Source organism: Trichosporon asahii, assembly GCF_000293215.1.
Source record: "Trichosporon asahii var. asahii CBS 2479 unplaced genomic scaffold scaffold00018, whole genome shotgun sequence".
In the NCBI taxonomy this organism is placed as follows: Eukaryota; Fungi; Basidiomycota; class Tremellomycetes; order Trichosporonales; family Trichosporonaceae; genus Trichosporon; species Trichosporon asahii.
Window position 1 is genome coordinate 985671 of NW_014040906.1, and position 22415 is coordinate 1008085.

Sequence of the window (22415 nt, forward strand, 5' to 3'; positions counted from 1 at the left end):
TGGGTGACAGAAGTGTCGGAAAGAAGTTTGGAGGGAAAGGCCAAGAAATGGGCGTGCGCTGGGCAGTAATAAATGCGGGCGGCTGGCAGACCCGGCTACGGTGGCTACGCCGGGGCTGCGCTAGGATTTCGTGCGCAAACTGGGTCCATACCCCAGACAGACTCGCGTCGGACCTGCGCCGGACCTGGCTGGAGTCGCAGTCTGCCCGAGGCCAGCTCGTAGGCCTCCTTTGGTGCAGAAGCTGACGAGCTACGCCTGACGCGCCCGGTATGCCTGAACGCCCTCTTTGGAGAAAAAACCCTCTGCGAGGTGGATCCCTGACGTATTGGCCGGTCGCTTCTGCAGTAGGACTCGCCGACTCGCTTACAGGTGCCGGCGGAGCTTGCGGTGCTTTACGATTTCTGGAAAGATAGTGGTTTGCGCCCTGGCGCGCCCCCCTGGCTGGGCGTAGGCGAGGGGCGTGCCCTGTCTGGCAGAAATCTTTCAGTGCCACACGTGGGTGCATCTGGGACCAATCAGAGGCGGAGTTGGCCCGATCATTAGAAACGTTCGTCGTGCCTGTCGATGGCCGCTCGATCCGCCTCCTGATTCTGTCCGAACACGACCCTGAATCGCCAAGCGATGCACACCTGCAATCCCGCACCACTTGTCCTTCTGAGCTCATTGTCTGCATCCCATCCATGGTCTGCGGCTTGGCGAGCAGTCACGTTTGCAGCTTGGCACGCAAGAAATACCTTGTCGACCTGATGTGCTCATGTAGATCGGTGCATGTGATAGAGGTCGTGTGACCGAACGCCGTTGACGTCGACGGAGCGCTCGGTGGTGACGAACATGCCAGTGGTGGATCCATACAAGGCCAAGACCAAGCTCACGAACGTGCGTGAGGATGCGGCGGCCCGTACCGACGCACTGGCGCGCGACTGGTTTCTGGCCCTGGAACTTGCGGCCCCTCAGCCTGAGTCCACGCCTGCCTCGCCTTTGCGCGGTTATTCCTGTCATCGCTCACCACCCGGGAGCAAAATTTTCGGGCCGACTGGTCCACCCCTCCACCACAGACACACCCGCATGCGTCCAGCACCCAAAGTCCGCTTGAATCCGCTATCAGCAGTCACGTGACCGGATCAGGATGTCCAAGTTCCGCGATCACAACCCTCGGTCAGAGGCACCGGTTGTGGCATTGGCTGGCTCTCGAGCCCGGGGGTGGGGCCTGCGAGTGCGGAGCAGCGTACAGCGTTGCCCGCGGCGGCCGTGCGGGCGAGTGCGGCGTCCCGGACCGACGGCTGCTGCTCACTCCGTCATTGTCCAATGACGAGCGCCGAGTATCAGATATTTTCGACGCTAGTGTCCATTAGTGTGGAGCCGGACCCTCGAGACCCTGGTTACGGAAATCTTATCAGTGCTAAACGGCGCTGCACATGCCATGTCTATCACCCAAAGATAATCCGAGCCTCAGGCCGCTAGGCGAAAGCTCGCAAGCACATTACCCCGAAAATTCCTCACGGCCGAATAACACTCGATCACAAGCATAAGTGCCAGCTACACTCACGCACAGCCTGCCCCTGCCTGGAATCAATCTCGGTCGTCCGACAAAGTCCACTGGCTCCTCCCCCTCGGCAGCGTCGGTAGGCACTCGGAGCCACGGCCCGTCCCTCACCACAAGGCAGAACGCACGATCGTGAGCGCGCGCTTTGAGTTTACGCCAATCGACGCCTCACGCACATGCATAACTCCTAGATCAATCAGATACCCCGTCATCGTTCCTCTCCTGCCCCTCCTGAATGCCACTCTCGGCCGCTGAAACGCGTCGTATATCAATTCCACCTATTCCCCTCCGCCGTCCTCGACCCTCCCCCCTCAGAGCCCTCTCAGCCCCGCATGTCCGCACCACCCTGTCGCAGCCTCATTCCGTTCCTCGTGCCTCTGGACGGCCAGTCGATACCTTAAATCGCTTGTCCAGTTCTTTTTTGGGTCGCGGCTACTTACGTCTGGTACACGATTTGGTTCACGAGGGACCCTGGAAACGTCAGCTCTCAGGCTCGACCGAGATTCTCGAACGTGCATGCGCAAAACGATCGAACGTGAGCCGGATCCGCTTATCCGCACGTCGCCTCGCTGCTGATAATAGCACCGGGAGATTATCTAGCACCGGAGTGGACTCTCGGGTTTCGGCTCAATGTGTGGCTGAGCTTTTGGTCCGCATGGGCCCTGAGTGGAAAGGATGCTACTCTATACTCACCAATGCCACCAGAAATGGAGCAACGGACCTCGTCACCATCACGCAACCACACTCCGCGGCTAGCGCCAATCCCGGGCGGCGTTCCGGTGATGATCACAGTGCCGGCAGGGAGTGTTGTACCCTGGCTCAAGTGAGAGATGAGTCTAGAGATATTATCAGTCACGAGATCACTTTCGAGACCCCCCAGAACCACATCCCTGGACTTAACTCACTCGGAGACGGGCCAAATCATGTTGCGCGCGCTACCATTCTGGACGACCTCTCCGTTCAGCCGAGTCTCGAGCACGAGGTCGCGTGGGTCCGGCAGGAGTGCGGTCGATACGAGGCAGGGGCCGAGAGGGAGGAATTTATCGAAGCCTGAGGGTCAGACGACCGACAATCGAGCAATCGAGCTTCGCTAACTAGACGTACCCTTGGAATAGCCCCACTGACTGCTCGTCTCCTGGACCCTTCTTGCCGTCAAGTCGTTGGCACATGTCCACCCCAGAACAAAGTCGATCGCTTCGTCCGGAGCGACGTTCTTGCAGTCTCGGCCGAGGACGACAGCGAGTTCGACTTCATAGTCTACCTCATCATGTTGAGCGCACCGAGGAACGGGAATAGCCTCGCCGGGGTTGGCGATGGTGGTAGGTGGCTTGAAGAAAACGGAAGGTGCTGAAGGCAGGGGCTGGTTAAGCTCTCGAGCGTGGTCGACGTAGCTGAGACCGATAGCGCGCACGGTTCCAGCCTGGTTGGGCGAGATGGGACTGAGCAACTGCGAGAGTGAGCTTAGGCTGCGAAGGGTCTTGGAGGTCATGCGACATGGCCATCCTTGTTTGCTTCGATGTGTGAAGTGCTGACGATCCGATATTGACTGCGGGCAAGGATGGACTTTAACGCTCGGACTCACCTCGTCAACTTGCACCACTTGACCAGTTCGACCTTGGAGAGTCCAGGGAGAGTGCCCCGAGAGGACGTGGGCGTAGATGGGAACGTTCTTTGCATACGCCATACCGACTGAGACATCAGCTCTGCACTTCGTCATCGTCTGAACACAGAGGAGAATCGATCGACGTGATCGAAGGGCAGGCAGCAAACATGGCACCCTCCACAGCGAAAGGGGGGATTATACTCACCGTCCAGCGACTGGTCGACAGGCTCTCCCCACATTTCGCGACCGCTAGAGATGAAGCGGATCAGGCGGGTGAATGGCTAACGTCAGCGGATGACTATGCGAGCGCCGAGAGTTAGAGGTGGCGCGGGTTGCCGTTCTCTCGGCACAGCTAGCTTCTACTGATCGGGGCAGGAAGCCGCCGGTGCACATCGTCGGTCTCGGCAATGACTCACATGACTCGAAACATGGCCGTCGGAGGGATAAGACTGAGAAGATTGTGGAGTCAGCATTCGTTTCGATACACCAGAAGCAGAGATGTTGATCGGATAATAGAGAACATGTGAGATGTGATGAATCAAGAGCGTATTAGGCTTCACGGTTGGATTAAGATTCGTCCCTTCATAGAGAAGGATGGAAGAGATACTCACGGGAGTGGCCACGCCGACCGGAGGCGGCACGCCATTACCGATAACGGGGAGGTTCGTGACGCTCACGCCGTTAACGCTGTTGGAGCGGATGTCGTGCGAAGCAGGGCCGGGGTGGCCGTTACGAATCGAAGGCATATCGATATGGTTATCTAGGAGATGGATAGTCATGAAGTTGAGTGGAAGCGCCATGGGGCTGCTGTGCAAGGCAGGAAGAGGGAGGGGAGAGTGAGGGAAGTCTCGTGGAGGAGGAAATTTGTCGAGCTGAAGGAGCTTAAAGGAGGGCGAGGAGAAGGCGGGTGCAGGCGCAAGGAGTTGATCGAGGCGTCTGAGGAAAGGCCCACTGATGAAGGAGTATGAGACCGAAGGGCGGGGGCGAAGAGGGCACGGTAGTGAGAAAAAGGATGGCGATCGCGATGATCTCGAGCTAGGTCCGACCTCCCTTGCGCTTCCTCCGTCCGCAGCGATCCAGACACGCTGCGTTGTCAGATCCAGTCATCCCATCCCCGCACCCCGCAGTTGCCTCTTTCGTGTCACGTCAGTAACATCTTGCCCGTTTCTGTGACCGAATGTAAACTCCCAGGCGATCTATGACTTCGGCACAGCCTGCATGCGGTAAGCTTCCACGAGCCTGGACACAGCTCTCAACTTTCCCCGAAGGCTGCGAAGTCTTCCTCGCCCGCGGCTTCGCACTGGTTCCCACTGGTTATCGAACACAAAGGCCGCAGAGGCTCGAGGCGGTTCTCCATGCGGCGCATGGTAGTGCATCGGCAAGTGGAAGGGGACATCTCGGGAGGCTCACCCTTGCTTTCTGTGGCTGGGTCGGGCCTATTACTCTGGCCACCAAATTCGGAGCTGATCAGCGAGACGGCATGCCCATCGCGCTTCCGATGCTCTACCCCGCTGTCGCGCTGAACTCCCAGCACGTCATGCGCAGATACCAGGGGAACATTGCCATATATGGCATACCCATGGGGCTCCTCATCTGCGCCTCCCCGTCCTGCATCCGCGAAAGCCCGAGACGTGGCTGAGAGCGCCCTTAGCTTTGTCGCAACTGTTGTCAGAAGTCAGTGTTCGCAGCGTTGAAACTTTGGTGGGGAATGTGGTGATGACGGGAGCGTTGTTACCGTTGTAGGTTGATGCTGAGCCATCGTTCACTTGCGTGTTACCAGGAGCGGTATGGCGTTGATGACATCATTCCTCCTTTTCCATTAGACTGGACGCGTTGCATGGCGGCCATGAACTGTCGATGGGCTAGCTCCGTCAATGCATGCATCTCCGTCCATACCAACAGTCCACTGGCGGCTGGGGTTCCTGCTGACTGTCACGTCAGGTATGGAAACTGGCACGGACGAGGATTTGTTCCACTGCCATGAGATAGCTTGTAGCGGCGATTCTCTCTTGATCTCTTACCAGTCCAATCTTGCGTATTGCAACTTGACGCGGCGGTGCCGAGAGCATCCCCGAACACCTCATGCAGGCTATGCACCATATCTGGTCGTTTGCGTGCAACTTGGACTCTTGGCCGATCGTGCATCATATATAGAAGGTTGGTCGACCTTCCTTCGACCCTCAACGGATCTTTACAAACTACATGCACGGCCGACCTTGGCTAGCTGTGTTGACGCAAGACAGAGTGGCCGTCGATTGTGACATGAGACTCTCAGGTTGACTCTGTGATGCTCGTCGGTTGGGGAGGCGCAGCAGCGATAGTGACGCCGTTATTTTCTGTCCTGGCCTCCGTCTTCGCCTTCTTCCGTGCCAGCAACTGCTCTCTCAGAACCTTCCTTTTCCGTTCTGCGATCAACTTCTCTCTCAGCTGAGCAGCCTTGTCCTCCTCGTTCTGGGGGCTCGATGTGTTGCTCTCCGTCTTGGAAGTATCGACCACGACGACCGTCTGCTGAAGGGCGCCGGCAACCTCTTGCGACTTCAGCTTCGCCAAGCGCTCCAGCAAACTCTGTCGTCGCTCCGCGCTGCCCTTGATGCTGAGGTCGCCAGTGGCTCCAGCAAGAGCTGGGTTGATGTGCGGCTGCTCGACGCCGATTCGATCCCGCTCCTTTGCTGCTTCTCTCCGCGCCTCACGTTCCCGCTCGCGCTTGCCGCCTCTCCGTCGCCGTCTTGGTCGGGCAAACTCTGGGTCGACCCACGAGTCCGACTTGTCCCATCGCCTCTCCCCACTCAGCACCGGAGGCACAAACTGATCGCCCCGACGGCGCCGGTCCCGGTCCGCCGAAACAGATCGGGACTGATCCCGGCTCCATCGGTCCCGCGACGGCGAGCGAGACCATGACCTGCTGCGGGATCGGCTCCGGGACCAGGTTCGAGAGCGGCTTCGTGATCTTCCCCGCGACTCAGCTTCCGGCGGAGGCGACCGCGACACAGTACGACCGCGCGGGCACTCGTCGGCACCGTACTGGTTGATATCGTCCCAGTCCTCGAGCTCAAAAGGGCTGCGGAGAAAGGAATACAGCTCGTGAAGAACGCGGTTCCCCTCGATCCCGATCAGGTCGTGTAGAAGGTTCCCGGCAATCACGCTGCGAAGATCAACAACCTTGAAGAGATTGATGAGCTGTGTCGTCGTTGCCTGCGGATCGACTTGCGGAAAGAGCTGCAGCTCCCGTGTCAGGAAGCTCCGAGCTCGCCTGGCCGTCTCACTCTCGCTCGACGCAGGATCAGAGCTCGACTCTCCATTGCCGACCTCGCTCGAGCTTCGGAAGTCGTAGGGCGAGATGTTTGTGTACTTTGTCCACTTATTCGAGGGAATGTGCATGTACCAGAGGTCACGGTCGTATATCCGTCTTCGCTTGGCGAGCGCCTTGTCGAGCTTCGCCTGGTCTTCGAGGTGAGCTTGGTACGCAAGCTTTGTCGTTGGTGTGGGCGAGTGGCGACGGCGGCTGGGTGACGGAAGAGGGGGAAGGTGAAACTGCAAAACGTTAGCTCGACCACACTCGGTCGTTAGTCCCTGGCATGCCATGGGAGCCCCTTGGCAGGCGGATCCCGACAGCATTGACAGCGCTCGTGGGTGTAACTCACCTTCGTGGGACCAGTGTGAGAGTCGAGATCGTGCTCCAGCACATCGTCCATGGGTGCCGAGCATAGTGGACACCGGCGGGACTGATTTGCCCACACCCCAATGCATTCGAACTGCTGTCAGCGAGATGTCACTTTCGGTAGGGACATGGCTTCTTCGTTTTCGAGGGGTGGCGACAACATGTCAACAACACCATGACAGACGGGTTTCTCTGAAGGCGAAGCAATGTAGGGAATGCCAGCCATCCGACCACTCTTCACGTTTTCAGAAAGCCACAGAGTCGTCTGATGTCATTCCTCTCGCAGGACTTACGCAGAATTCGTGTCCGCACTTGCCAGCCTTGGTGGCGTCCTTCAAGTCCATCAGACAGATGCAGCATCGGTCCGGCGGAGATGGCAGAGTCGTGGCTTGCGAGTTCGGACTCGATCGCACTGATGTCAGTCGTGACTGCGGAGGTCGTTCGTCGTCTAGCTCACCTTCTCTCATGATGGCCGAGTTTAGAAGGAAACTAGACTGCGAATGACGATCAGAGATTCAACTTAGCGACTGCGCGCAATCCGGAACAGCGGAATGATCGTCGGTCCGCATCACGTGACTCACCTCATACAACCTTATTACCCGTCCTCTTCCCCTCCTCCCTTCGCGTGACCCCGCGAGTTGCCTATTGCACGCGCGGGACTAGCTCCGTTGTTTCGTGTCAGCAATTTTGGATCATGGCGCGTCCGTGCTGAGGCCGAGACCTGCCTGCAACGTGTGCTACTGTAGATGCCAATGCAGTGCAATTATCTATGATGAACTACTGAATGATTTCTGTGCTCTTGGGTAAGGACACTCTATGAGGTGGAACACCTATAGGTTTAGACGCCAAGTCGTCGCTTGGCGTCTTCATATACAATCCATGACACGCCGACGGCGGGTCCAACCTTCAGGATACTGGGCAGCAGACCCTTGTACAGTCCTCGCCAGCCCTCGTTCTTCAAGGTGGTCGTCAGAACGTCCCTGAAGCCGGTGTACTTCTGAGGGTGACCAGAACTTCCCGACGCTTGCAGACGCGTTCGGAGCAGGTTGATGGCTGCATGTTAGCTTCTCGGAAGGTCACGCAACTCACGGTATACAGTGGCGGCTCCGATAGAGCCAGAAAGAGCTCCAAAGCACAAGACCGCGTAGACTGGTGGTTCGTCGACGTCCATCTGCTTGCAGTATGTCGTCTTCAGAGTTTCATACGTTCCCATGTCGATGGCCGAGTACGGGAACACTCCAACGAGACCAAGAGTCAGACCTCGGTAGTAAGACTTGAGTCCTCCCTGTCGCCACATAATCTTCATCGTGTTCACGACCTGCTTCCATCCTCGGCTGGGGCCTAGCTCAGACTGCACGCGAGTTTTGAGCGTCTCGAGTCCGTAGATGGAGAGCTGGGACGTGATACCTCCAATACCGCCAGCAATGAAGCGCGACGAAGACGAGATGTCGGCCGGGTCCGTGACTTTGTCCCAGTATTTGGCGAAGAAGCGCTTACTTTGCTCGTATGATACGAACTTGATAGCACTCTCTGGGAGGATCTTCGCGACGTTCAGTCCGTTACCGACCCAAAACGCTCGGATGCCTCCTCCTTCCTTATAAATGAGACGGACGGCGTTGCCTAGATTCTGAAGAGCACGGAACGGTGATGGCTTGCCTCCCTCTGGATGCGCGGTCGAAGTGATGAGATACACCTTCAGGCGATCAAACGGTGCTGTGACTGTTCGCGAGACACCACCAGCGATGCCGCCGGCCAACAGGAATCGCCAAGCGTCATGCTTGTGGTAGTCGGCATCGTACTCCTCATCATCGTCAAGGTCGATAATGTCGTCGTAGTCGTCGTTCGCGGGCATCTCGTCGTGTCGCGGTTGCGGATGTAAGAAACCCTCAGCTGTCGAGTGTTCAGGATCTCCTGGCGCCTTCGGGAATGACGGGTTGGGATCACCGTCCATGTTGACTCGAGCAGCACCGCGGCCATCGCTGAACCGTTTGTGCACCTGGTAGAACTTGTAGATCTCAAGAGGAGTCGCTCGTCGGGGAAGCATCAGCAAGAAGTCACGGAACTCCTGGAACGAGACAGCTGACCCCTTGCTGGAGCCAGCCAGGAAGTGGACAAGGTCGCGGACAATGGTCGGTGAGAGGTCGACACCAGCGCGATTGAGGGCGGCGCCGATCTCGTCGACGTCCAGGACGCCGTCGCCATTCTTGTCGAGCTCTTGGAACATGTCCCACAGCTGTCGCTCCTGGTCCCAGAGATATTTCCGGAAAGACTTCCACGATATTCCCTTCTCACGGAACTCGTCGCCCTCTCCCGGTTGAAGGTCATCGGCACCGCCCCATAACAGAGCGTCCGGTCGGTTCTCTCCACACCGCTTGACGAGTTCTTCCTGATAGAGGGTCCGCAGACGTTCGGCACGTTCCGGGCTCAAAGCTGTCGGCGTATCTTGACCAGGGAGGCGCATGCGCTGAGCCTCTGTCGGCTTATCAGGATCAACAGAGGGCAGGCGCGGAAGCGTGGACCACATCTGCCTAAGCTTGGCCGAACGGACCGCGGGGCCCTCCTGCTGGCGGAATTCAGCAAGAGTTTGGCGATTCTGCATGAGGTCCGGGGCGGGTCCTTCCCTCAGAGAGGTGCCGAGAGCCTCGTTGGAGACGAGGGAGAAATGAGCGTCGTGGGTAGCATCTTGCACGTCGGAGCTGCGAGGTGTCGAAGGGCCCGGGGTCGATGGAGCAGACGTTGATGAGGAAGCAGCGGATGAGGCCCCAGAAGTCGCTGATTTACCGGCCATGGTCTACAGCCGCGCTTGATCGCTCACGCCAGACGCGCCGAAAATCTAGAAGTCGAGCGGCTGACGATTTAAGTGACGAGCACGCGCGGAGGAATTGAATTAAGGGGCAGTCACAGGGCGAACGGGGCCGAGGGTGTGAGAGGCCCAAGAGGGGAGACGAGAGAGTCGCGAGGCGCGGGGACGAGGTCGCCCGCGAGAAGGGAGGGGAGGAGGGAAATGAAGTAGGAAAGAAGGTCGCGAGGATGGTCGAAAGAGCAGGTGTGTAATCGGAGGGATTGTGGAGAGTTGGGAGAGGAGTGGGTGTGTGGTTGCACGGGTCACGGGGAAGCCTGGAGCTAGCGTGCGCAGGGCTGGACTAAACCTGAGCGTCCACGCCCAGCGCTCGGTTGCGGTATGACACGAGTCCTAATTGGATCAAGTATACGCGTAGGACCTTTATTATTGTCCGATTAGAAAATTTATTACCTGACCATCTTGGCGGCTGCAATTGGGTGGGTCACTGGAACAGTGCTCCCGAGGCCGCGCACGATCCGGACCATGCACACACACAACTGGATGGATAGCGCAGCGCGTTGAATTGTCATCTACGTCTGTTACCATCACCATTCACCCACGGCATGCTCAGCATCCCACTGCAGTCACAGCCTATTCGTTCTTCTTGGAAGGAGACAACGTCGACGTTAGAATTTGTGCGCACAGGCACCCTGGCGGGTGACTATCTCTCTGGTTGCCTGGCCAAGTGCCGCTACGCAGCCGCCGGCCGACTGAACTGACTGACCTCCACCCTCCACTTTGTTGACAAGAGCTCAGTGATCGAGTGACGTCGGTATCCCGTAACACTTGCGCCGAGGACTGGGTGGAATACCTCCTTGCTGCTTCCATTATTTTTCTGCCGCCTCCTCATCAACCCGCAACGAGCTTGCTCAGTGCACACATGCCCTTCCAGGACGGGGCAATCTCACATTGTCTGCGTTACTCCAGCTCCCTAATAACTCTCCACCGATGCGCTAGCCCTGTTCTCACGGTGTTTCAAAGTGTCTCAACTCACGCCTGAATAACTAACTCCTCTTCCTCTGTAACTGCCTCAGTGCCCCCTTGTGTCAAGAATTGTGTTGTCCTCGCTCAACCTAGTACCGTAGGGATCACCTGCACCTGTCGAAGAGCAAGCACATCTACGGGCCACCATGCTACTATTCCCCAAACGCCAACTCACTTTCAGGTCACTTGCGTCAAGTTCTCGAAAGAGCATGGACCTGCTCTGGTGACACCGCGTCACTTTGGCTCTGAAGTGATACCGAGCACTCCAGTGCGACTCTGGCGCACACACAGCCAGGATCCTCTCTCTGTTTGAAGAGGTGTCTCGTGCTCCACAAGTCCACGGGATCACCTGGCGAGTCTGCACACTCTCACAATGCCGGCGCTGAACCGGCATGCTCGAGCAATGGCGAGGTGTCAAGTGATAGTGTAGAGCAGCATGCAGTAGATATCGAGATCTCTGGAGAGTTCGCAACAACGATAAGCATCGACCGCTCGTGCGATCAAGGCGTCCGAGTCTCGCCGTCCATACCGTTCTGTGCACCTGGCCAGCTGAAGCTGACCGACAATCGATGGTCGAACCAAACAAGATTTACACACTGGGCATCGTAAATCATTAGGAATCTTTGAATAGGAGAATCCTATATGGAACTATGAAAATAAGGGTAGAAAGTGCCACACGCATTCTGGTGACACGTGGTAGTTAACTCCGACGAAATCCATGCCGCAGGAGGGCTGCTGGGCAGGCAGCGGTGCTGGCTCGCTCGCGCGCTCCCTCCTCCCTCTTCGATGCTTTCGTCGACTTTCGTGTTAACCCAACCCTCAAGGATCAACTAAAAAGTGAGCACAGCCACGACAGCAGAGAGCAGCGGACAGCCAAGCGAACGTTCGGACGGTGTCGCCGGGTCTACCGGTTCACTCAGTGTCGTCTTGAGTGCGAATCGAAATTTTCAAAGGTCGGCCTCGACATGCAACGAAAGAAGAAGGAGCGATGCACAGCGACGTTGGGCGAGCTGGACAGGATAGGGGAACACGCCGAAGCACTCGACGCGCAGAAGAACACTCAGGCTGGTGTTTGACCACGACTCGAGAACCTGTGACAACCAATCGCCTACTCGTCTCCGGCTGAACGACGACGCTTCGCTATTCCGCTCTCTCTGTCTCTCAAAGCAACAATTGCTGACCATCCAGATGGGTGCCTACAAGTACCTCACTGAGCTGTACACCAAGAAGCAGTCGGACGTTCTCCAGTTCGTCTCGCGCGTTCGCTGCTGGGAGTACCGCCAGCTCGCGGTTGTCCACCGCGCCTCGCGTCCCTCGCGCCCCGACAAGGCCCGCCGTCTCGGCTACAAGGCCAAGCAGGGATACGTTATCTACCGTATCCGTGTTCGTCGCGGTAACCGCAAAAAGCACGCCCCCAAGGGTGCCACCTACGGCAAGCCCGTCCGCCAGGGTGTCAACCACCTCAAGCCCCAGCGTGGCCTCAAGGCCCTCGCTGAGGAGCGTGTCGGCCGTCGCTGCGGCAACCTGCGCGTCCTGAACTCGTACTGGGTCAACGCCGACGGTGTCTACGCCTACTACGAGGTCATTCTTGTCGACCCCTCGCACAAGGCCATCCGTCGCGACCCCCGCATCAACTGGATCGTCAACCCCGTCCACAAGCACCGCGAGGCTCGTGGCCTCACCGCCGAGGGCCGCAAGAACCGTGGTATCGGAAAGGGCTCCAAGTACAACCACACCCCCGTTTCCGCTACCTGGCGCAAGCACAACACCCTCTCTCTCCGCCGCTACAGGTAAGCGTCTTAGTCAACTTTTGGTGCCCGTGGCCAAAGTCGACTTCGACCTTACTCTCGACGAGTTTGTGGGATGTTTCTGGGATGCATTATGTACCCGACCAATTACTGTTGCACGAGCATGACCAAGAGCTGCACTGACTCGGGAGCTGATGACGGACGTGTGACTGTTGAGACGAGGGGCGCGCCGTCAGGATGTGACTACTGCCCATTGCCGTAGATTGCGATGCACCTTGATATCTGAGAACCGAGCCACGGGACCACGTCCTGCATCATCATTCTGCATTCGTCCCGGCGGACAGCTCACCATAAACATCCAGTCGACACCCTACAGCTCACGACGCAGAAACAGTTTCGCCGCAGATGTCGGTGCTAAGCCTAAATCCGACCAGGCACGGTGGCACACGTTCGCATGCGCTGGCGCTGAAAATCGGACAGGTTTGTCACGTGATGCATTTGATTCCGTTAGGGGGAGGGGATGCGCCGAGGGTCGCGGCGTACGGTGGGTGGATTCTCTGGTAAGTCTTTCCTCGTCCAGTTGTTGAGTCGTCGTCTTTCTCTACCCTCTCCAACCCCCCCACACACTCTCTAAAAATGCCGCCTAAGTTCGACCCCTCGGTACGTGTGGACGCGCGCAGGGCGCTAGAGACATCGAAGAGTGAATTGCTGACAGTCGCAGGAGGTTAAGGTGCGCATCTGTCGAGGCAGAACCGAGGACTTCGAGACTTGTCGGATGGAACGGAATGAAGGAAGGAACGACGGCGGCCATCTCGGGTTCTCGGTTCATGCTGGAAACGAAGGAAAACATGGAATACGTGCTGACCTGTGCTCTCGATTTCGCGATGACTCTCGACTCTTGAACATTTGTGCTGGATCATTTGGACCGACTCTTGAATCGATACTCTGAAATTTGCATCTACGACCAACAGATCATCTACCTCCGTGCCACTGGTGGTGAGGTTGGTGCCTCCTCGGCTCTTGCCCCCAAGATCGGTCCCCTTGGTCTCGTGAGTAGAGACGGAATCGACATCTCGGAACAATCGGCTGGCAGCGTACGAGACATGGACGCGAGCAATGGAATGGAATGACCGTCGGAATGGCTGCGTATCCAGGACGATTGAGACGTCCATTTCTTGCCCGACACTGTCTCTTGCTTCGCGGTTCGACAGTTGCAACCGAATGACATTCCATCACATCGGCGAGTGCAAGAGCTGACAAACAGTCCCCCAAGAAGGTTGGAGAGGACATTGCCAAGGCCACTGGCGACTGGAAGGGACTCCGTGTCACCGTCCAGCTCACCATCCAGAACCGTCAGGCCACCGTCTCGGTCGTCCCCTCGGCTTCCTCCCTTGTCATCAAGGCCCTCAAGGAGCCTGTCCGTGACCGCAAGAAGGAGAAGAACATCCAGCACACTGGAAACGTTGCCCTCGACGAGATCTACAACGTGAGCTAGCCACAGGCCCATGAAGAGCTGACCCTTCAGATTGCCCGCAAGATGGCCCACAAGTCCATGGCCAAGAACCTCGCTGGTGGTGTTAAGGAGATCCTCGGTACCGCTCAGTCCGTCGGCTGCACCGTCGACGGCCGTCCCCCTCACGACGTCATTGAGGCCATCGACGCCGGTGAGATCGTTGTGCCCGACGAGTAAGGCTACTGTACAGTAGAGGGTGTGGGCATGCATGAGGCTTCTTACAGATACAGACTTGTGGGCAGGGGTGACGTTGGGGAGTATGGGAGGGTGGAGTGTGCAGACGCGTGTGTTGAGAGTTGCAGTGGTTGGATGCAGTGGGAGCGCTGGCTGAGAAGGGGAGAGTGTCTTTGAGACATGCGGATGTGCACATCGTTGAGGTGAAGGCGGTCTGGTGCTTCGGTGTCGGCTGAGACCGCCGCGGTGATCGTGGCCATGGCTCACAAATGACTTGCACACGTCGTGCCAGGCGCCAGGCTCAGTCAGCTGAGAGCAGTACTCGTGTTCGATGTCAAGGGCGGCTACGGCTCGGATACTCGTAGCTGGGGCGCTCCGGCTGCCCACCGTCTGGTGAGCCCCATCCGACGAGGAAGTCACGATAGTTCGGGACCCGCCTGCATAGGGAACATTGCCATCGAGAAGACATACATCTTGCGACTAGATCAAACGGAGTACATTCGACGTAACATAGGAACCACACTACGACTCCTCGTCCTCAGTCCACGGCTCCAGGTGGGTCTTGCCGGCAAAGGGCTGGAGGCCTGCAGCAATGCGCTCTCCGCCGACAAGTGCCGTCCAGTCCATCTGGCCGTTACCCTGGGCGCGGGCGGTGATGAGGTGGCCATGGGCGACATCAATGACGGGCATGGGGACGTTGTTGTGGTCGGCCAGGTGGCGGATGTTCTGACTGTCGGCGAGGCCGCCGTCAATGGTGAAGCCTCCGGTGGCGTCGAACTTATTCTGGGTGATGCGCTCCGAGTAGCGGACAAGCGCAGGCGAGTTGTGCTGGTTGCGGATCAGCTCGAGGAGATTCTCGGAGCCAACACCGGTCTGGTCCGCCAGCGTGAAGCACTCCGAGATCAGCTCGATGAAGCCGAGCTCAAGCGCGTTTCCGGTCAACCTGACGTTAGCTGTGCAAGCGGTCCGAAAGCTGCCTACTCACTTAAAGCTCATAGCGCGCTCAGGGTTGGAGCCGAGGTCCATTACCTTCTTGCAGATGGAGGGGCAGAGCACGTGAGCCGCGATCTTCTTGGCGTAATAGTCGCCGGCCATGGCCATCGTGATGTCCGCCTTGGCGGCCTGGCGGGGCACACCGAAGATGGGAGCCGCAAGGTACGAGCGGAGAGCGCCCTTCGCGCATTCCCGCTCAATCTTACCAGCGGCCGTGGGGTAAATCTGAGGTCAGCAACGGTCTGGCGGAGCCCATAGCTCGAGCCGCCGGCAAGGTGACTTTTTCGCCGATCATATTGGTCCATGCAGACGCCACCGTCGTCACCACCGTCCGCACCCATTACCCGTTCCCATGCACCGCGATCATCTTGCACAGCGTCAACACCTCTTCGGTACTCACGGTGGACGTCTCAACGAAGATGGTGCCGCGGAGAGCGGGGTCGGCCTCGGACTGACGCTCCGGGAGGTGGTCCTGCGGATTAGTCATGCCAAGCAATTCACACGTTTCGCGGATCACGTACAGCCTGCACCGAGAACATCCTGTCGTAGACCTCCTTTGCAGCCTCCTCGCCAGCGAGCGAAGTGAGGATCAAGTTCGATCTGGTGTTAGTAACAATTGCCGCAAGCTAGATCCTCGGCCTCGGTCCGATAGCGATCCGCGATTGGCCAACGGCCACGCATCCCCACCAGCCCGTGGACACGATGACCAACACCATCCGCGATGGGCAGGGATATGCAGTCACTTACCGTCTTACGAGGTCATCAAGCTTAGGACAGATGTTGTAGGCGTCCTCGCTGACCCCCTTGCCCTTCGCATACTCCTTGAACTCGTCGAACTTGTCGGAAGAGCGGTTCCAGACCAAAAGAGGAGGGTGCCCCTGCTCCTGCAGCGTGCGCGCGAGGTTGGTGGCAATGCGCCTACCCATCTCGCCGAGACCAACAACCGCGGTCTGAGCCTGCAACTGTCAGTTCACTGGTAGATGTTCGATAGGTTGCCGAAGCAGACGGAAGGTCCACGAACCTGGCGCAGAGCGGGGGTGGCAGGGCTGTTGTCAGCGAACGCCGCACCGATCCTATGTAGCTTACCGAGAGAACGGAACGTCCCTCTTCTGGTCGAGATCTTCCTTCGTCGTCTTCTTCGTGTCGGACATGGTGATGGGGATGAATGGATAAACAGAATATGGGATCAGCGCGATGAGATCGAGGAAGGAGGCGGGATATGACGTCGCCCAATCTTTCTGGCGAGGTTGGGTGAAAGTCCCGCCTCGAACGCCACGTGCTGTGGACGGGCTGGGCCCCAGACGATGCGCCGCACAGCCGCGACACGAACGACACGACTTCTATGCACCTTTGTGACAACGTCCACATCACCTTGCAACTCTCCGATCACCCACCAAATGAGCGCCCCCAGCCGCGCCGCTCCTCCTCCTCCGCCGGAGGAGTCTCAGCAGGACGGTGCTTCCGCCAGTATGTGCAACAACACTTCCTAACCTGAGACGGCGAGCTAATAACACCAGACGAGCGTCTCCTTGCTGCCGCGAAGACCGACAATGAGGAGCTCCTTCAGTCGGCCCTCTCGCAGCTGTCTGATGTAAACTATGCTGATGGGTGAGTTAGTGAACCGTGCCCGAGGAGTTGGACCTCAGAAACACTGTGGTCCACCCTCAATGATGACGGGCTATTCGTGGAGCGGTTGGAGCAACGCTAACGCGCGCAGACTCGGCAACACTGGTGAGTAGCAACGCCCCTTGGGCGTCTTCTGGAAGTACTGACTCGCGCACAGCTCTTCACTACGCGTAAGCTTTTGCTCCACTGGCTCGTGCTGACTCGACAGCATCATGAACGGATCTACGGATATCCTTGAGCACCTCCTCGACCACGACAGCTGCGATCCCGATGTCCGGAATCGCCTGGGCGGTGACACGCCGCTGCACATTGCTGTTCGCCAGAAGTGGGAGGACCAGCCGGGGATGAGGCTGTATCTGGGTGAGTTGGCGGCGCGACTGGCGGTCCGTGCCTACGCTTGCCCTATGGTCAATCGTGCTGACCCTCCAGTCGGATCACTTCTTGAGGCTGGCGCCGACCAACAGTGAGTTGTATCGCGCTGTCAAGGAGCTGACATGAAGTGTTAAGAACCGCCATAACGAGCGGCCAGGCGACCTCCTTCCTCCTTGGCGTGACACTGCAGACCCGGAGTCGGACGACGAGAAGGTTCGCGCCATGCTGCGTAGAGTTGAGGCCGAGAACATGGTTGCTAGCAGTGGAGATGTCGTTGAGGGTGAGTTGTCGGAGACGCCGTTGCCATTGTCTTGCGGCGTGCACGCTTCGTGGGCCGTCACTCCGCGAAGCGGTTTCGGAGCTCGGATGAAGAACCACGCAGTCCATGCAGGGAGGGACAGAGCTAACCAAATCGCAGAGGACGACGATGTCATTGACCCCAACGACGTTGCTTCGGACAGTGATTAGAGACTTTGTGACATGCATGATTCCTAGGTTTGAAATTACAGCGAAGCATAGAGGGCAAACGTTGATTGTTGTGACGAAATGTCGATCACGCTTTAACACTCGGACAACTGGCCCTTTGTCCTGACCCGAACGCCCAGTGCCTAGAAGATAAAAGGAGGCAGCGTTGCTGTGTACGGCGCGCACAGTGGAGGCAGTGGAGGCTGAGTCAGTCATGCATGCAAGCTGCAGCGCATGTGGTATATAATAAACGAGCGCTGAGAAGCCGTGCTGCATGGTGTTACATGTAGAAAGCTACGTGCACCAAGGCTCGGGCAGGGCGGCCCTTGGTTGGACGCTGCCACGAGCTCTAAGCGCCGGAAGTATAAAAGGGATGGAAGCACGAGAGCCGCCCCGCCCCCCTTCGTCGTCGTTCTGGGAACACCCCAGCCAACATCACTCACACCACCCCATCTTCGACCCTCTTGCATCCACTCACCTTCTCGCCCATTTCATCGCATCTGGCGTCCGTGGCACTACGAGTGTTGAGGACGCGCTCCGGGCAGGCGTTCGCGCGAAACCGCAAATTATTATCACAAACAAGCAGTCTTGATCCGACCCCTCGCCACCAGAAACAACAGTCATCCCCCATCTCCATCCACTTTCCCTCCTCGCCTGCACCTGCGCCTTCCCTCCCCTAGCCGTCAACTGCTTTTCGTTTTCCGCACGTCATCATGTCGCTCGCCGTCCCCAACGCCGCCGCGAGCTCGAGCTCGAACACCGCTTCTAACAACACCCCCGAGAAGACTGGAGAGAACGATGAGTACGGCAAGAACAACGCTGTGGTTCGTCCGCAAGCCAGCGTTCCAGAGATTTCTCCCGTACAGGGTCTTGTTCCCGTTTTGCAGTGGGTATCATCAGAGTTGCCGTGTGGATGAGAGGCTGGCGGGGTAGATGGTGCTTCCATTTGCGGTGATCACCGAGTGGTTTTATTAACCTGTTCCACAGGAACATTGTTGCGACTGTCAACCTCGAGTGTCGTCTTGACCTCAAGACCATCGCCCTCCATGCGCGTAACGCCGAGTACAACCCCAAGGTGAGTAGTGAACGACGGGTGGAGTCTGAGCTTGGGTGCTCCCTGGCGTGCTTCTGATCACGTTATCGTCGTAATCGTCAGAGCTACCAAAGCCGTCTCCAGTTTCAAAGCTGACAATCCCTAGCGTTTCGCCGCCGTGGTGATGCGTATCCGTGAACCGAAAACGACAGCCCTCATCTTCGCCTCTGGAAAGATGGTTGTCACCGGTGCCAAGTCCGAGGATGACTCTCGTCTTGCGTCCCGTAAATACGCTCGTATTATCCAGAAGCTTGGTTTCGACGCCAAGTTCGCCGAGTTCAAGATTCAGAACATCGTCGGATCCTGCGACGTCAAGTTCCCCATTCGTCTTGAGGGTCTGGCTTTCAGCCACGGTGCTTTCAGCAGTTATGAGCCCGAGCTGTTCCCCGGTCTGATCTACCGTATGCTTAAGCCCAAGGTCGTCCTGCTCATTTTCGTCTCCGGCAAGATTGTTTTGACCGGAGCCAAGGTGCGCGAGGAGATCTACATGGCTTTCAAGCAGATCTACTCTGTGTTGGTCGGTGAGTACATGGCGGCGCCGAACATACCCGGGGGACGTGTCCCGGCGGCGTCAGCCCCGCTGTCGATCCTGAGCTTTTGTGTAGCTGACGGTCAGAATTCCGCAAAGAGGCCTAGACGCTTCGTTCCCCCATCTGTTATACCCTCATCAGCATCCCACGCACGGCATGGCAACGATCCTTCGCCCCGATTCCATCCCCCTCTCCTACGTGGTTCCAGCCCCTGGTCCGTGTCTATCAACAAACAAACTATTAGCACTATTATCACTCTTGTTCCGTAGCTTTGCGCTTCGTCGTTGTCCATGTCAATCTCATCATCATACAAAGATTCAACGGGTCCTATTGTGTCTAGCGTTTCATTGATCTATGCGTCCATCCGCTCACATGTCCGCCTCACTCCGGTGGGCGTTGCGCCAGTCGAGAGCCTTCGTGACGGTGTAGAGACTGTAGTGTCAGCTTGCGATGGGGGCATGTACTCACGTCGTTAGGATCGGCACGGGAACGCCAAGACGCTTGCCCTCGCGAACTGGCGTGCCGAGGATAACCTCGACCTCCATTGGCCTTCCAGCCTCGTTGTCCATCATCATCGAACTCGGAAGTCCGGGACCAGGAACGACCTGGACGTCGTTGAGGAGCTTTTCCGGCGTACCGTCGGGGATGTTGAGTCCCTTCGCCTTCGCGACGGCCGTGACCTCCCTCATGAGCTCGAGAGAGAGGTCGGCGGCGCCCTCGGAGCTCTGAAAAATGTGGTTGGTGCGCACGCGCGTGACGGCCGTGAGCGAGTTCCAAGCACAGTTCCAGATAACCTTGATCCAGCGCGCGGACTGGATATCGTCCGTCGTCACCGTGTCCGTGCTTCCACCCTTGTGCAGAATGTCGACGAAACGGTCGAGCTGCGCCTTCTCCTGCTCCGGGTCCGCGCCCTCGGCGTGGTCGACGCCGATCGTGAGACCCTCTCGCGCAAACTGGGCCACCTCCACGGAGCCGTCAGTGGTCGGCACCACGCGGCCGCCCGTCCACACTACCGCTGAGAGGATGGTGTTCTTCGGGAACGCGGCGTGCAGAGGAACCTCGTTGCCGACACCGTTCTGGAGCAGCACAATCGCAGTCTCGGGACCGATGACCGGCGAGATCAGCTCAGCCAGCGAGGGCTTCGCGTCAAGCAGCGCCTTGTTCGCACAGAGGACGTAGTCGAACGAACCCGAAGCAGCGGCCTCTTTCGTGTCCCGGAACACTGAGAATCAGCGATGTCCTCCGGCGGCCCTTATCTCGGACTCTTCACTAGCTCCCACGCTGATCTTCCTCCCTGCCAGAGGCGCCAGCGGACGTCGCAGCTAGGACTCACCGTTGTCTCCAAACTGCGCGACCTCGTTGCCGTGCTTCTCGCTGTTGAACCTGAGCCCATGCTTCTTGACGCCGTCATACGTGCTGCGCGCGACGATGGAAACGTCGCACGCATTCGAGCGCTTCAAGATCGCGGCATAGATCCCTCCAATGGCGCCGAGGCCGAACACGAGCGCGCGGGGCTGCTTCGCCGCGCTAGTCTGGGTCATCCTGCTGACTGAGCTGAGAGTGCGTAGTGAGGGGAGCATGATAGCGTCGGAAGGTCTGATATTTCGAGTCGAGATGGTGCAGGTCGCAGGGAAGGGAAGGGGCTTATCCGGTGATTACCGCCGTTGGAAGATCCCGGTCTCTCCGGGCCGGAGGGGCGGGTGGGCAACTGCGCAGCCAGTCAAGTGCTGCATTCCTCGTTCAGACTGAGATACATGGCTTGGCCTCGGGGCGAAGATGTTGGAATTGCCCGATACACAACACTGTGGAGCAAACGATGTGCATCGGTGTCGGCTTCGGCGAGCTGGGTCGTGAGACGAAGTCGTGCCTGGATGCGGCCATCCGGTCACGTCACGTCGGTGGAGGTCTACTACGGCTGACGAGTGACTGGACCTGCTCGCCACCGCAAGCTGTGCTGGCGCGGCTTCAGAGACCGTAGGCCGCACTTGAGCTTGACGTGCACCGTGCACTTTCTGCACTGACTCTTGACGTTACTTACTCCTCCACTCACATCCAGCTCACTCAATAGTATGCCGCCCGAAGGCATTCGAATAGTCTGTATCTCAGACACGCATAACGCGACCCCGCCAGTCGAGGAAGGCGACATTCTCCTACACGCCGGTGATCTCAGCAATGGCGGTACTCTGCGGGAGCTCCAGAACCAACTCGACTGGATAGCGTCCTTGCCACACAAGCACAAGGTCGTCGTAGGAGGGAATCACGACATGCTGCTCGACCCGGACTTTGTTGCAGCCAGGGGCCTGCGCTTCACGCCCGGCGGCACGGCAGACGAGCTCAACTGGCACGACATTCACTACCTCTGCAACGAGAGTCTGGAGCTGGATTTGCCACAGGGTAGAGTGAGGATCTTTGGAAGCCCAAACACGCCCGCGCCGAGAGGAATCAAGGCAGCCTTTCAGCACGACCCGGAGCTGGACTTGTGGACGAACCGTGTACCGGACGGAACAGACTTGCTGCTCGTGCACGGGCCACCGAGGGGGTACCTGGATCAGGGTGGCAAAGGATGCCCACACCTCTTGCGCGAGATACAGAGGGTGAAGCCGAAGATTGTCGTGTTCGGCCACATCCATCAAGGAAGAGGAACAAGGGCCGTGTCTTTGTCGGAGCGGCCGCGTGAGCCGGCTCCTCTAAGAGCTGGGTCAGCGCAACGGCGAGACTCACAAGCTTCGCTTATGGGTGGCCTACGACGACGGCTGTCTCATGTGTTCAGCTCTCATCCGGCCCCATCTCCGCCTCAGCCAACGAAGGAGCCAACGGAACCAGAGCAGGAAGAGGAGAAGGTAACCATGGTCAACGCCGCGGTGCACTGGTTCCCAGACCCATACGAAGCTGCGAGACAGGAGACAAAGGAGGGCTACGTAGTATATCTATAGACATGGACGCAGCTGTTTCACTTGCACCTACGTACAGCTCCTGGTTTGCGAAGTGCAAAGCAACGTCACACGCGCTCATAGGGCTAGTACGGCACGCGTGGCAGAAGAGGCACGGGCAGTTGCGGGCGATCGACTTACGTACCACCCCGCCTCTTGTCATCCTCTCCACGGCAGTCATGCCGAATCGGCATGAGCACGGCACCGCAATGTCAGCAAGAGCAGAGCGGAGGGTACAAGCCCGCATGCTGCGGATATCCACTGAAACGGGATGGGGAACAAGGAATGAGGGACACAGCCTCCCATTCACCTGTGGGGAGAAGTGTGGCACCGGTGACGAG

At 58.1% G+C, this 22415-nt stretch overlaps 10 protein-coding genes across 10 annotated transcripts; 5 read left to right on the forward strand and 5 right to left on the reverse strand.

The window, feature by feature from the left end:
• Positions 1-1854: 1854 nt before the first annotated feature.
• On the reverse strand, positions 1855-3946 carry A1Q1_08283 (fumarylacetoacetate hydrolase; the record flags this gene model as incomplete). The annotated part of the gene is made up of 9 exons (XM_014326430.1): positions 1855-1939; positions 1984-2014; positions 2237-2379; positions 2449-2593; positions 2648-2990; positions 3126-3232; positions 3352-3427; positions 3563-3700; positions 3758-3946. 9 exons carry the CDS (start codon positions 3944-3946, stop codon positions 1855-1857), a joined length of 1257 nt encoding a protein of 418 aa, XP_014181905.1.
• A 1471-nt stretch (positions 3947-5417) lies between these two features.
• A1Q1_08284 (uncharacterized protein) lies at positions 5418-6838 on the reverse strand (the record flags this gene model as incomplete). The annotated part of the gene is made up of 2 exons (XM_014326431.1): positions 5418-6677; positions 6788-6838. The coding sequence occupies 2 exons, from the start codon at positions 6836-6838 to the stop codon at positions 5418-5420; spliced, it is 1311 nt and encodes a 436-aa protein (XP_014181906.1).
• Positions 6839-7642: 804 nt separating this feature from the next.
• A1Q1_08285 (carrier protein) lies at positions 7643-9592 on the reverse strand (the record flags this gene model as incomplete). Its single annotated transcript, XM_014326432.1, has 2 exons — positions 7643-7827; positions 7894-9592. The coding sequence occupies 2 exons, from the start codon at positions 9590-9592 to the stop codon at positions 7643-7645; spliced, it is 1884 nt and encodes a 627-aa protein (XP_014181907.1).
• A 2226-nt stretch (positions 9593-11818) lies between these two features.
• Positions 11819-12424, forward strand: A1Q1_08286 (structural constituent of ribosome; the record flags this gene model as incomplete). Its single annotated transcript, XM_014326433.1, has 1 exon — positions 11819-12424. One exon carries the CDS (start codon positions 11819-11821, stop codon positions 12422-12424), a length of 606 nt encoding a protein of 201 aa, XP_014181908.1.
• Positions 12425-13014: 590 nt separating this feature from the next.
• On the forward strand, positions 13015-14068 carry A1Q1_08287 (uncharacterized protein; the record flags this gene model as incomplete). Its single annotated transcript, XM_014326434.1, has 5 exons — positions 13015-13038; positions 13100-13108; positions 13350-13427; positions 13643-13864; positions 13904-14068. 5 exons carry the CDS (start codon positions 13015-13017, stop codon positions 14066-14068), a joined length of 498 nt encoding a protein of 165 aa, XP_014181909.1.
• Positions 14069-14587: 519 nt separating this feature from the next.
• On the reverse strand, positions 14588-16209 carry A1Q1_08288 (uncharacterized protein; the record flags this gene model as incomplete). The annotated part of the gene is made up of 7 exons (XM_014326435.1): positions 14588-15008; positions 15051-15283; positions 15459-15530; positions 15580-15658; positions 15806-16014; positions 16080-16104; positions 16145-16209. The coding sequence occupies 7 exons, from the start codon at positions 16207-16209 to the stop codon at positions 14588-14590; spliced, it is 1104 nt and encodes a 367-aa protein (XP_014181910.1).
• A 246-nt stretch (positions 16210-16455) lies between these two features.
• Positions 16456-17524, forward strand: A1Q1_08289 (uncharacterized protein; the record flags this gene model as incomplete). The annotated part of the gene is made up of 5 exons (XM_014326436.1): positions 16456-16525; positions 16576-16666; positions 16893-17147; positions 17185-17336; positions 17475-17524. The coding sequence occupies 5 exons, from the start codon at positions 16456-16458 to the stop codon at positions 17522-17524; spliced, it is 618 nt and encodes a 205-aa protein (XP_014181911.1).
• A 710-nt stretch (positions 17525-18234) lies between these two features.
• On the forward strand, positions 18235-19250 carry A1Q1_08290 (TATA-box binding protein (Transcription initiation factor TFIID TBP subunit); the record flags this gene model as incomplete). Its single annotated transcript, XM_014326437.1, has 4 exons — positions 18235-18407; positions 18509-18596; positions 18721-19135; positions 19231-19250. 4 exons carry the CDS (start codon positions 18235-18237, stop codon positions 19248-19250), a joined length of 696 nt encoding a protein of 231 aa, XP_014181912.1.
• Positions 19251-19396: 146 nt separating this feature from the next.
• A1Q1_08291 (uncharacterized protein) lies at positions 19397-20724 on the reverse strand (the record flags this gene model as incomplete). The annotated part of the gene is made up of 4 exons (XM_014326438.1): positions 19397-19471; positions 19530-19557; positions 19613-20366; positions 20478-20724. 4 exons carry the CDS (start codon positions 20722-20724, stop codon positions 19397-19399), a joined length of 1104 nt encoding a protein of 367 aa, XP_014181913.1.
• A 489-nt stretch (positions 20725-21213) lies between these two features.
• Positions 21214-22077, forward strand: A1Q1_08292 (uncharacterized protein; the record flags this gene model as incomplete). The annotated part of the gene is made up of 1 exon (XM_014326439.1): positions 21214-22077. One exon carries the CDS (start codon positions 21214-21216, stop codon positions 22075-22077), a length of 864 nt encoding a protein of 287 aa, XP_014181914.1.
• Between the last annotated feature and the right edge of the window lie 338 nt (positions 22078-22415).